Source organism: Corella eumyota, chromosome 3 (assembly GCF_963082875.1).
Source record: "Corella eumyota chromosome 3, kaCorEumy4.1, whole genome shotgun sequence".
NCBI classification, from domain to species: domain Eukaryota; kingdom Metazoa; phylum Chordata; class Ascidiacea; order Phlebobranchia; family Corellidae; genus Corella; species Corella eumyota.
In genome coordinates this window covers 4,109,360-4,120,036 of record NC_137492.1, presented here as the reverse complement: position 1 = coordinate 4,120,036, position 10,677 = coordinate 4,109,360, and the positions used below count along the sequence as shown (strand labels likewise).

Sequence of the window (10,677 nt, the reverse complement as noted above, 5' to 3'; positions counted from 1 at the left end):
TGTTGTTTTTGCCAAGAACATTTTTTCATGTTTTGAACTTAAAATATAAACGAAATCACGTGATCACCTGTAAGGCTGCCTAGACTCAACATTGTTGATTTTATAATTTTAAAAACTCTAAACTAACAATTTATTTAATCATTTTATTTGATAGGTATTGACACAAAAAACCCTTTTTTAATTTTAAAAACTACTGAGTTGACATTTTTTTATTCACAAACGACTAACAAAGATAATCAAATAAAATCTTAACAACAAAAAATAAAAAATAATAATTACAGAAAACACAATAAAAATTTATAAATATGACAAAAACACAAAACGCTTTAAGTTGATATTTAAGAAATAGTAATTAAAAAGAATAGTAAATTTAAACCAGCTTCAATGTAGATATAATATATTTTATATTTTAAATTACACACCTTAAGTTAGGAAACTTAAAGAAAGAAATACAGATCAATTTTCCAAAGTGAAACAAAATTTAATTTCGAATAGGAAATGGTAAAAACGCAAACATAAACAAATTTAATACAGTATTTGCTTTCAAGTAGTATTTAAGTTTTTGACTTACATTACCATTCGATCGTTTTCTTTAATTGATTTTTTCGAGGTTTTGTGAACGATCGGTGGACCTTGATTTAAAAACCTTTGGTCATTTTCGAGTTCGTCTCTTTGCTGCCACCACGCGGCTTCTGGATTTTGTTCTCGTTTTAAAGCTTCCAGCAATTTCGCAATATTATTGCTTTCTTCGTTAAAGCGCTGCTCAGAAATAGGTTCTAAAAAAAGATTGAAAGTTAAGTTGAAATCACTTTAGCAAATATTTACTTTGGTTTGTTAATAATTTCTGTACCTATATTTTCTTGTTGTGATGCCTTGCAGACCATATAAGGGCTTGAAGATTTAACCATTCCTTCGTAAACGTGCTGCTCTCTTTAAAAAAAAACGTCAAAATAATAAAATTTATTCAAACTATGTCAGAGTAATACTATATAATTATACACATTGCAATCTCATATCAAGAATAAACTTACATTTCAGAGCACACCAACCCTGTTTCGCAAGGACAATAGTGGTCCTTTTCGGTTAGCACCCTGACACCTAGCGGTTGAAAATAAAACAGTGGCGTGCACTGTTCGCCTTGTGTGGTAAAGGGTTTGCACACGCGACGTGGATACCCTTTTACCATTGCACAGCAAAGTCCGTCCAAACATTGGCTTTGTGACTATCAAAAAATATTAAATTGAAAAGTTGATACTTTTTTGAAATGACACAAATTTTACATAAATTACACAAAAAAATAAATTATTTTTTTTGCAATATATTCAATAAAAAACTAGATAATTATTTTTTCGATGTGTGTTATTTTTAGTTATAGCCCTAATTTTGCCGCAGGCCAATAAAGAAATGCTTGCGTGCAATATTAATGCAACCTTTATGTATGTTTATAAATTCGCCGAATTCAGTGACATTAGAAAAATGTTAAACTGGGTAAAAAGTCATTGTAATGTAAAATGCATTATACATTATTATAGTCATATTTAAAGAAATCATTTACATTAAAAATTTTTTTAAATATTTAGGAACCATAGTTAATTAGTTTATTATATTTTAGGATTTTAACCCCTTTTTTTTAAATTTTAAAATCCCCCCTTCTAAAAATTTTAATTTTTTTCCTTTTTTTTAATAAATTCGACTTACTTCGCATATTGTTCCTTCGGACCCAGGTAAAGCCCCACTTTCGCAACTTCCCCTTATGCATTTAGTCGGGGAGAATTCGTTGAAACAACATTGTGCATCATCTACACATAATGTGCCTTCCGCTAAACAGGGCAAACATTCGCTAGCATAGCTCGTTTCATAACAGTACTGGTCTAAAAAAGAAAAATAATTTTTTTTGTAATTTTGTATATTTATTGTCCCAGAAAATATAAGACCAAACAAAAATACATCTTAAAAAATAAGTCTTAGCTAAAACTTTTTTTTAACAAATTAGCATTTTGCAAAATTTGAACATCAATTTAAAAAAAATCCTATACCGAAAAGCAATAAATTTTCAAAATAAGTGGATTTTAAAGTCGTTGTAAACACTTTACTTCCACTAATCGTATTAATCATTTTAAAATAAATAATAACAAATTCTAGTAAAAGCTTTAAAAAAATTTTAGGAACTTATATTTGACCCGGATTTTAGAAATGCCTTATAGACAGCAGTGACGTATATCAACACTGTGCCGAGATGTTAAAGTAAACAAATCAAGATAAAATCTTTGACCTCGCCTTAATGTGGTAAACAAAATTTTAAAGCAAGATTACCACAAGAGACTGGAAACATTTTTTAAATATATTGGTTATCTTATCTTAAGAATTGTAATTTTGTATAAATAATGGTTTATGGTTTTTGTATATTATAGGCTACATACCAAAAATATCACTTTTCTTTAGCACAATGGACGGATGCGGTAATGCAGTAAGATATACAAATAATTCAAAATTTTCAGGTAATGCAATTTTAGATAGACAGTACAATGCGCATGATTTATCAATAGCATAACGCACTCCGTATTTAATTTAAATTTTGTGGTATAAATAATAATACAATACTCGAGCACAAATTCACCTTGATTTCGGAGTACAGAAAATATATTAATAAAAAAAAATAAGTCTTTGTCTTTTAGTTTGAAATACGTCAAAAATATCAATAATTTAACACAATAAGAGCAAGGTCACGTGATGCTCATTGTTGATGCCCAAAATCGATAATCTTTTCAATTATTTTTATTATTGACAAAAATCAATTTTTTTTTTTGAAAAATTTTGTAAAAAACATATGGGGCAGAAAATATCAATGATATATTAAATAAACATATAGGGATTTTAAATTGGGTATTAATCATTTTTTTGATTTCTACGTCAATAAAAATCGATTGATATTTAAAAACGGATTAATTTTTTTGAAAATCAATAGCAAAAAAACACAACAACGTAATTTCGAAATACATATACTCTTTTCTCGAATAAATTTAAATTATATCTCTACGTGATATTGTTTAAAACATAACAAAAACGTCATTAATTCACACTTACCATCTGCGCACGGCCTATCAATTGAACAAACGTTGTCAATGAATTCAGGGGGAATATTGTTGTTGTTTAACACAGGATTTGGAATAATGGAAGAATCTATAGAAAAAAATCATAATTTTAAGATAACGATTATTTTATCATTTACGTTTTTTATCATAAATTGATAAACAATATATAAAGTGTGTATGATTTATTAAAGAATATAAAAATAAGTTTTTTTAACCAATTATTAAGCAAAACACGCAAATTTAAGTATTTTAGATCGTACAAATATCCCAAAAATAATTCTCCTTCCAAGGAGTGACATTAAAGAAAATAAACGAACATTAATTACACGTTTTTATAAGTCAATTTTTCCATTAGGAATATATAAAAATAAACCCATTACCGAAAAACGACCATGAAGGAAAACACATTATAGAACTTGATGCATGAACTGATAAACTGACAAAGAATTTATTGTTTGTACTACTACTAGATTGATAGACTAAGTACAGCCCGAGGTCTATATAGATTATGTTATTTCTGTGATAATACGCCAAGTTAAAACGTTTAAAAAATAAACAAATTAGCGCTTTAATAGCTTAATGCATTTCTTATAGCGTTAGGTTTATTAAGTGATAAGATACTATCCGAAAAAGAGTTTTGTTTGTTTATCTTCGGTTAAGTCTGTTAATAGTTGGGCATAGTTGATTTTTTACTTAAATAATTAGATGAATGTCAAATTAATTTAAATTATTTATTGTTTTTTAGTCATTCGAATTAAGTTAAAGTTTTTGAAATTATATTATTGTAAAGTGCATAATGGTTTAACATAAATTATTTAACATAATTAGGTTTCAAGTAAGAAATAAAAAAACCCTCAATATTTTATAAACCCTAATATGCAATAATAAGTTTATTGGCTAAATGGGATTAAAAATTGACATAACTACCCTAAATCCTAATTAAAATAGGCATATTTTTGAAATTGAACTGTAAATAGTGTTGTGTGATATTGAATTGAAGAGACAGTGTTATGAATAATAGATGTCCCAAACAGTAATAAATGTGCAAAGCTTTGCAGCTTTACATGCATTAAACATGAACTAACGTAGTGTTCATTGATCTGTATAGTGAAAATTTTTGAACACAAAAAACACTAACTAATATTTTTTATTAATCTAAAATAGTATATGTGCACATTTACCTTCGCCCCATGTGGCCAGTTCGACTTTTTCACTTTTTGTTAAATTCTGGTTCGTGCCAAACGGTATTCCTTCTTTCTATGGTAAAAATAAAAAATAAAACCAATTACAAATTAAGTAAAGTATTACAAAAAACCTATGGTTCTAAATTTTTTTAATAAAAAGTTAATTTCTGTTGTGGCGACGTATACGAAAAGAGCCACCTTTAAATAACTTTATTCGGGTTATTTTTTAGTTACAACTATTATTTTTTAATCACTTTTTTTTTGGTATCATCTTTACATAAAAAAAAACTTTCGCAAAGTATTTATTTTATTTCCATTTTACAAGTTTCATTTTTTTGTCTCTGTGAAAAATACGATACATTTTCCATTTAACACCCTGTTTTTTTTATTTTTTAGCCTCAATTTAAACACCAGACTTCCGGGCTTTTCTTATGACTCATTTATTATGGTTCTTTAACAAAAGGGGGTATTGTAACATAAAAAATCGTTCAATTACAATTTCGTTAATGAACTTAAAACTCTGACTCAAACTGAAGCGTATCACTTTAAATCAGGTGACGCAAAATGAAGATAAAACTTAAACTTTTGTTATTCATTTACCATCTAATTTGATATGCCGCTATTTGTACGATTTACAATTGATATTGCGCGTAATTTTCCTAAGATAAGGAAATATAAAATGTCTCATGTTTAATGCGTTTGTTTGTGCTAGGATCGTAATAAACAATTACGTATTCATTTTATTTAAAAATATTTGATTTAAATCTTAAAAATTTCTGTTAAAAAGAGTAAAAAAAATAAAAATAATTAGTTATACCTCCAACTCGGACAACAGTTCTTCTATGCTCATCTCGTCTAAAATCGAATCCATTTCTTTCTTCTCCTGTCCTTCCTCTGTGTCCAGCGCACTATCTTGGAGAACTTTAATTTAAAATTTAAATTTAAATTTTTTCTTTGATTTTTAAAATTTTTATGGTGCACTTTTCTTAAATTAAGTGTGGAAAAGTCAAACATAGTTGCGGTAAACGTACGGAAATACACTTAACAAGTACTTCACTTAATTAGATGGAAAACCGTGCAATTAACCAATTTCTTGAAATTAATTTCATCTATTTTTAAACGCACTTGAAAATGAGCCACATTATTAGAATTGGCCTTTATAGTAAAATATTTAATTTTTTTAATTTTTATTTTATTTTATTGGAGTAAAAAATTTTAAAAATCACTAATATCATAAAAGTTATCATAACAGTTAAATTTTTACACAATGACTGCCTAATATTATTTATAAATACGGTCATTGTTAATTTAGTTAAATTTTTGAATAACGAAAATTTTTATCCATGAAGTATTAATTGTCGTATAGTAGGTACCAGTTACGACAATTTAAACCAAGAAATTACCCAAAAATAAATCATTATTAGATTAACCTATGACGTTCAATAACAAAAACTAATAAAAATAAGATTAAAAATAAGATTAAAAAAAGATTAATTATTTAAAATTGGTGAAAAAAACTAACCGTTTGAAGGCATACTGTCTTCCAATTGGTCAATTAAATTGTTCATTAGTATTTCGTACAGAAGTTCGTTCTCAACTTTCTTGATTTCCGAATTGATGACGTCATTTTCTGACGTTTGTCTGACGTCATTTTGTGAGGTGTATCTTGGCAACGATGGCAGGCAGTTTGCGAAATGCAAAATCAGAAAGATGGACAAAAATCTAAACGTTAATTTTCCAGACATAATTCAGATGTTATTTAAACCTAAATTATTTCTAGAGAATTTAAAAAAAATTGTATTAAGTTTTTTTTATAGCATCGAACACTAATAATAACTAAGACTAGTACAATATTTCAATATAACCCAACAAAAACAACCCAAACTTATAAAATCGAGTTTTCGTTTTGACTTATCTTTTTTTAATTTAATAAAAAGCAGAATGCTATTTTTTTAGTTTCATAAAATGGTACTTGCTTTTTGCTTCACCCTATATCTTTTTAATGCAACGTTAAATTATTTATCAGGTTTATTCCTGCTGTTGTAATCTAATTAAAACTTCAAAATAGAAAACTAAAGGATCATTTCAAGTTTACAGTCATTCGAAAACCTTAGAACCTTTAAAATAAACTACAAATGATCCAAAGTAATATCAGAAAATCGCCTTTCCAAAATCAGAATGCTCCGAAATTAGCCTGAAACTACAAACGTAAATTTGGTTTGACTTAAACTACGATTAACTAGCTCTTTTATAGTCGCTTTAGTCTGCTAAATAGAAATCATAAAAAAAATAAAATATATTTTTCTCGCTTCAAAGTCAATGACATACAATAATCAATAAAATAAATGTCAAAATTTCAAAAACACCTGACTTAATTTCATTTTGTACGAATTTAGAACATGTTTCGCCTGTGCTACAGACGCACTGCACAAAAACTGAACTTAGCCTAATAGCGCTCATATCTCAAAGGCACGGCTTATAAACAAATCAATTTTGCGAACAAGCCGTCCTTTGTGGCAGTATAGTCGGGTTTTAATTACATTTTTTCTCATTTTTTTGCTGATCGATAATATACTCGCGAAATAAAAAAGGCAATGCGCAACTAATACGTTATCCCTATGTGTGGCATTACTATAACCTAATGCTTTTTAAACATAAAAATAATTAATATTTAAACAGCAACAAACTAACTTAACAACAAAAAATGACAATCTATTAAAAAATATTTTGATTTAAAATTTAATCTATTACCATATACAATTTCCTACATAAGAATTCAATTTAAAATTTTAATCATAACCACAGTGTAATGTCTGTTTATCATATTTATTAAATATTAATGCAGCAAAATTTAACCAACGTGTTTTTGTCATGGTTAATTATAGAGTAGATAGCTTTTCTAGGTTAAATTTCATGCTCTTAAAACCCTGAAAACCAACAGCACTATTTTTACAGCGCGCTATTACAACGCAAGATCTTAAAAATTATAAGACATTGCCGTAAGATGCCTTTAACACAGATTATTTTATACTACTTTCAGTGGCGAATATATAGGTTTTACGCATATATACCAACTCGTATGAACTCGTACAAAGGTTTACCTGAAGAGAAAATATATAAAAATGACAAAACAAACAAGATAGAGATCGACCATGCAGACCAGCAATAAATATTTCTTTATCATTAATTCGGAGAAAACAGAATCTCGGGTCTACCTGGAAAAAAATTACTGCTTAAATATTTATAAAAAAATTTAATTTCGGTTATGATTTCCAGGAAAATATATTAGAAAAGAATTAAAAATTAAATTACGGACGGAATTATTGTGAAAAGTCAATTCTTACGACAAAAATTTAATGACTGGTTAACAAAAGTTCGGATAAAAAAAATTGATTTACGTAAAATGTGTTTATTTATGATAGTTGTATTTACATAATTTATACATGCAAAACATAGGCTAAAAAAATCTCAAAATCAATTATTTAAATTTAAAATTAAAAAATTCAGTCTAGACACAGACAAAAGTGAAAAGTTACCGGTAACAAATAAACGTCAACATTTAGTTGATAAGGCAATATACACTACACAATATAATATACTTTTGTATACACAAACCTGTCAAAACGACAAGTTTTGAAATAAATGTCAATTTTATTTAATGTATAACCTTTTCTAAATATTAAACCTATCTATCTATGTCAAAGTTAATGCAAAAAAAAATTCCAAAATTTTTTCTTTGTATTTTACTTATTTAAATAAAAAACTTATCGTTAAAAACCTTTTTGTTAAAAAAAAAAACCTTAACATTTTTATGAACTCAGTTCTGAACCTAACTTTCAAGAAATTCGTCAATTTTTAATACTTAGAAACGTTTTCCCACAATTTTAAAGTTATATAAGAAACAACACAAAAATCCCGTATTTTGTTTGTTTTTAAACAACACAGATTTTCAGGGAATCGTCGCAAAGTGTCGAATTCAACATAAGCCAAGCCGTTTTTTTCTGATTGATTAAAGTTTAAAGCGGAAAAATATTTAAACATTGTGACGTAACAACAGATTAGCGACTTATGTGGCCTATGCAAAAACACCAACAAGCAGCCTACGGCATGTTTAAAGCGCTTTTTGTATACATTTAGACGGCAATAATTCTTTGCATGGGAATTAAAAATACAGTAAATCTAAAATGTTACACTATTTCTCGAGTAAATCAACATTTTTGACGTTTTAACGCTTTTGAAACTGCTTAAAAAAGATGTAATAATTATTAATTTATAGTTATGCATAACAGAGTGTACTATTAAATTCTAGTTTGTTACTAAAAATACATATTTAAGACAAAAATAATTCCAAGCATAAAGTTTATAGGCCTGTTCAACTTTAGAAGTAGCTCTTTAGCACCAGCTCGCGGTAAACGTATTAAGCAAATATTCACCCAAACTTGAAAAAATAAAAACAGATTTTACTTACTTTTTTTATGATTGCTTTCTTGTAATTTCTTTATTTTCTTTCTTTAATTTAATAAAAAACTACAATTAAAAAAAATAATTATTTTAAACTTCATAATGTTGATATAGCTAAATACTAATAGCATAAAAAATAGAAATAAATGCATGTTTATAATGTATTTACCTTTTCACTACTGATTTTATGCTTCATGTAATAAACTATACTTCACTATTTTTTTTATTCTCGATAACATAGTGGTTGCATTATATTTGTTGCAGTACTATTATTCAAGGTAAAATAAATTTTAACTTAACATATACTGTAAACAAAAAGATTTATTTAATAACCCAATCTAAAAGCAGTATTTTAGGAATAAAAGGGTGATCAGTATAACATCTATCATTATGAGCAAAATTTTGCATAATATAATGCATTTTTCCAGTAAATATTTTGTTTTAAATTGGTATTTAAAATTAAATTGTCAAGTTGTTTAACTTTTCTGCATACTTTTCAATACCACAGTATGCAAAGTCTAACCTCTACAAAAAATTTTTTTATATTTTACAGAACCATATCCAACTTTTAAACAAATTAATGATCTTATTTGTCTTTTCAATACCGGCTTGTTTACATTAAATGATTGTTTAAAGACAGCCAAATACATATATCCACATATCAAAACCAATTTTAAACAGTATTTTTAATTTAAACTGATTGTCAAGCCATCTTGCTGTAGCTCATGACTATACTGTGTCTGTAAATCACTTAATTTTTTTTTCAGGATTGCAAGTCCATTTAAAACAATGTTTTCAGGCCTTAGAGCACCTGTGCTCTCTAAATTAAAGAAAAATTTGTTGGGTTTTCCATTGGGATCAAAATCAGCTTGCGGTCTATCGTCATCATCTGCCAATTCTGTGTATTCACTTCTTGGCCATTCTTCTGGTTTTGGAAATGTGGTGTGCCGAAGTGAATTGTCCGGATCGTACTCAAATGCAACTGCACTAACCGACTGCCATTTTGCATGCTCTTTTCCAAACCCCTTTTTTGCAAACGCTTTAAACTTTAAAGTCTGACCTTTGCGAAGTTTAACAATTAAAATATCGTCTTGTTCGCCAAATGCTTCACTGCCATCGCCACGGCTACGAGAAGTAATAGGGACAACTTTTGGGTTCATTGATATTAGGTCCCGTGTGGTTACCTGTCTTGTCCCTTCACTGGTACATTTCACATCAAGGTAAAATTCAACAGAGCACTCTTGGCAAAAGTCGTCACAATCACAGTCTCTTGAATACTGTATTTTGTCTACAGTATCATCTGAAGTCAATGGAATTAAACCAATGCGATGCGACAAAAATTCATCGTTCAAAACTGATGAATTTTCTTCAATTTGAATCCAATCAATTGACAATGTTGGTACTTCAGCAATTAAAACACGTCGAATAGAGTTAGCACTGCTTAAATCTGTGTCCTCAATAATAAATTTAACATTGTCTTCACTTAACTCCGAGATCGTTACCGTCGGTTGATTTGCATAAGGCATATTCAGATATTTAATTTTTGTCAAATTAATCTGAAAAAAAATTGTATTTAAAACCTCTAGAACCTATAGAACGGCTTTGTTTTTACTTTCGTGAGTTTTCACTAAATATTCGACTAATCTAGATTGTAATAACAAACAATATCTAAACTCTTATACTAAGAATAAGTGAAATTTTGTTTATACAAATACTTTACTGAACACTTGCCGGGCACGTTATTTCATTTGCCGGGCACGTTATTTCATTTTTAAAATGGTGGTTCAAAAAGTTCCGAAACATGCGGTCACCATTTAAAAAGGTTAGGGGCCTATGATAGGCGAACCGGTCACCATTTTTTATTATTATTTTTCAGACTTTATGTGGTTATGCCGTCTTTTTAGGTTTTTCATTTCCTGCTCATCAGTCGATTTACTTTA

The 10,677-nt window shown here is 27.9% G+C and overlaps 2 protein-coding genes across 2 annotated transcripts; both read right to left on the bottom strand.

Moving 5' to 3' along the window:
• Positions 1 to 206: 206 nt before the first annotated feature.
• On the bottom strand, positions 207 to 6,046 carry LOC145744759 (uncharacterized). The gene is made up of 8 exons (XM_082562699.1): positions 5,799 to 6,046; positions 5,094 to 5,197; positions 4,274 to 4,349; positions 3,085 to 3,180; positions 1,699 to 1,871; positions 1,032 to 1,222; positions 851 to 930; positions 207 to 776 (listed from the first exon to the last, which is right to left on the bottom strand). Exons 1-8 carry the CDS (start codon positions 6,019 to 6,021, stop codon positions 568 to 570), a joined length of 1,152 nt encoding a protein of 383 aa, XP_082418825.1. The 5' UTR covers positions 6,022 to 6,046; the 3' UTR covers positions 207 to 567.
• On the bottom strand, positions 5,906 to 10,288 carry LOC145744760 (DNA-directed RNA polymerase II subunit RPB3-like). The gene is made up of 3 exons (XM_082562700.1): positions 8,907 to 10,288; positions 8,745 to 8,803; positions 5,906 to 5,998 (listed from the first exon to the last, which is right to left on the bottom strand). The coding sequence occupies exon 1, from the start codon at positions 10,261 to 10,263 to the stop codon at positions 9,424 to 9,426; it is 840 nt and encodes a 279-aa protein (XP_082418826.1). The 5' UTR covers positions 10,264 to 10,288; the 3' UTR covers positions 5,906 to 5,998; positions 8,745 to 8,803; positions 8,907 to 9,423.
• Positions 10,289 to 10,677: the final 389 nt, after the last annotated feature.

Excerpts from the sequence above, each read along its gene's own strand:
- LOC145744759 (XM_082562699.1), bottom strand. The coding sequence starts at position 6,021 with ATGTCTGGAAAATTAACGTTTAGATTTTTGTCCATCTTTCTGATTTTG. Across the intron at positions 1,872-3,084 it reads TGATAGGCCGTGCGCAGATG|ACCAGTACTGTTATGAAACG; the intron begins GTAAGTGTGAAT and ends TTTCTTTTTTAG. Across the intron at positions 931-1,031 it reads GGGTTGGTGTGCTCTGAAAT|AGAGCAGCACGTTTACGAAG; the intron begins GTAAGTTTATTC and ends TTTTTTTTAAAG.
- LOC145744760 (XM_082562700.1), bottom strand. The coding sequence starts at position 10,263 with ATGCCTTATGCAAATCAACCGACGGTAACGATCTCGGAGTTAAGTGAA.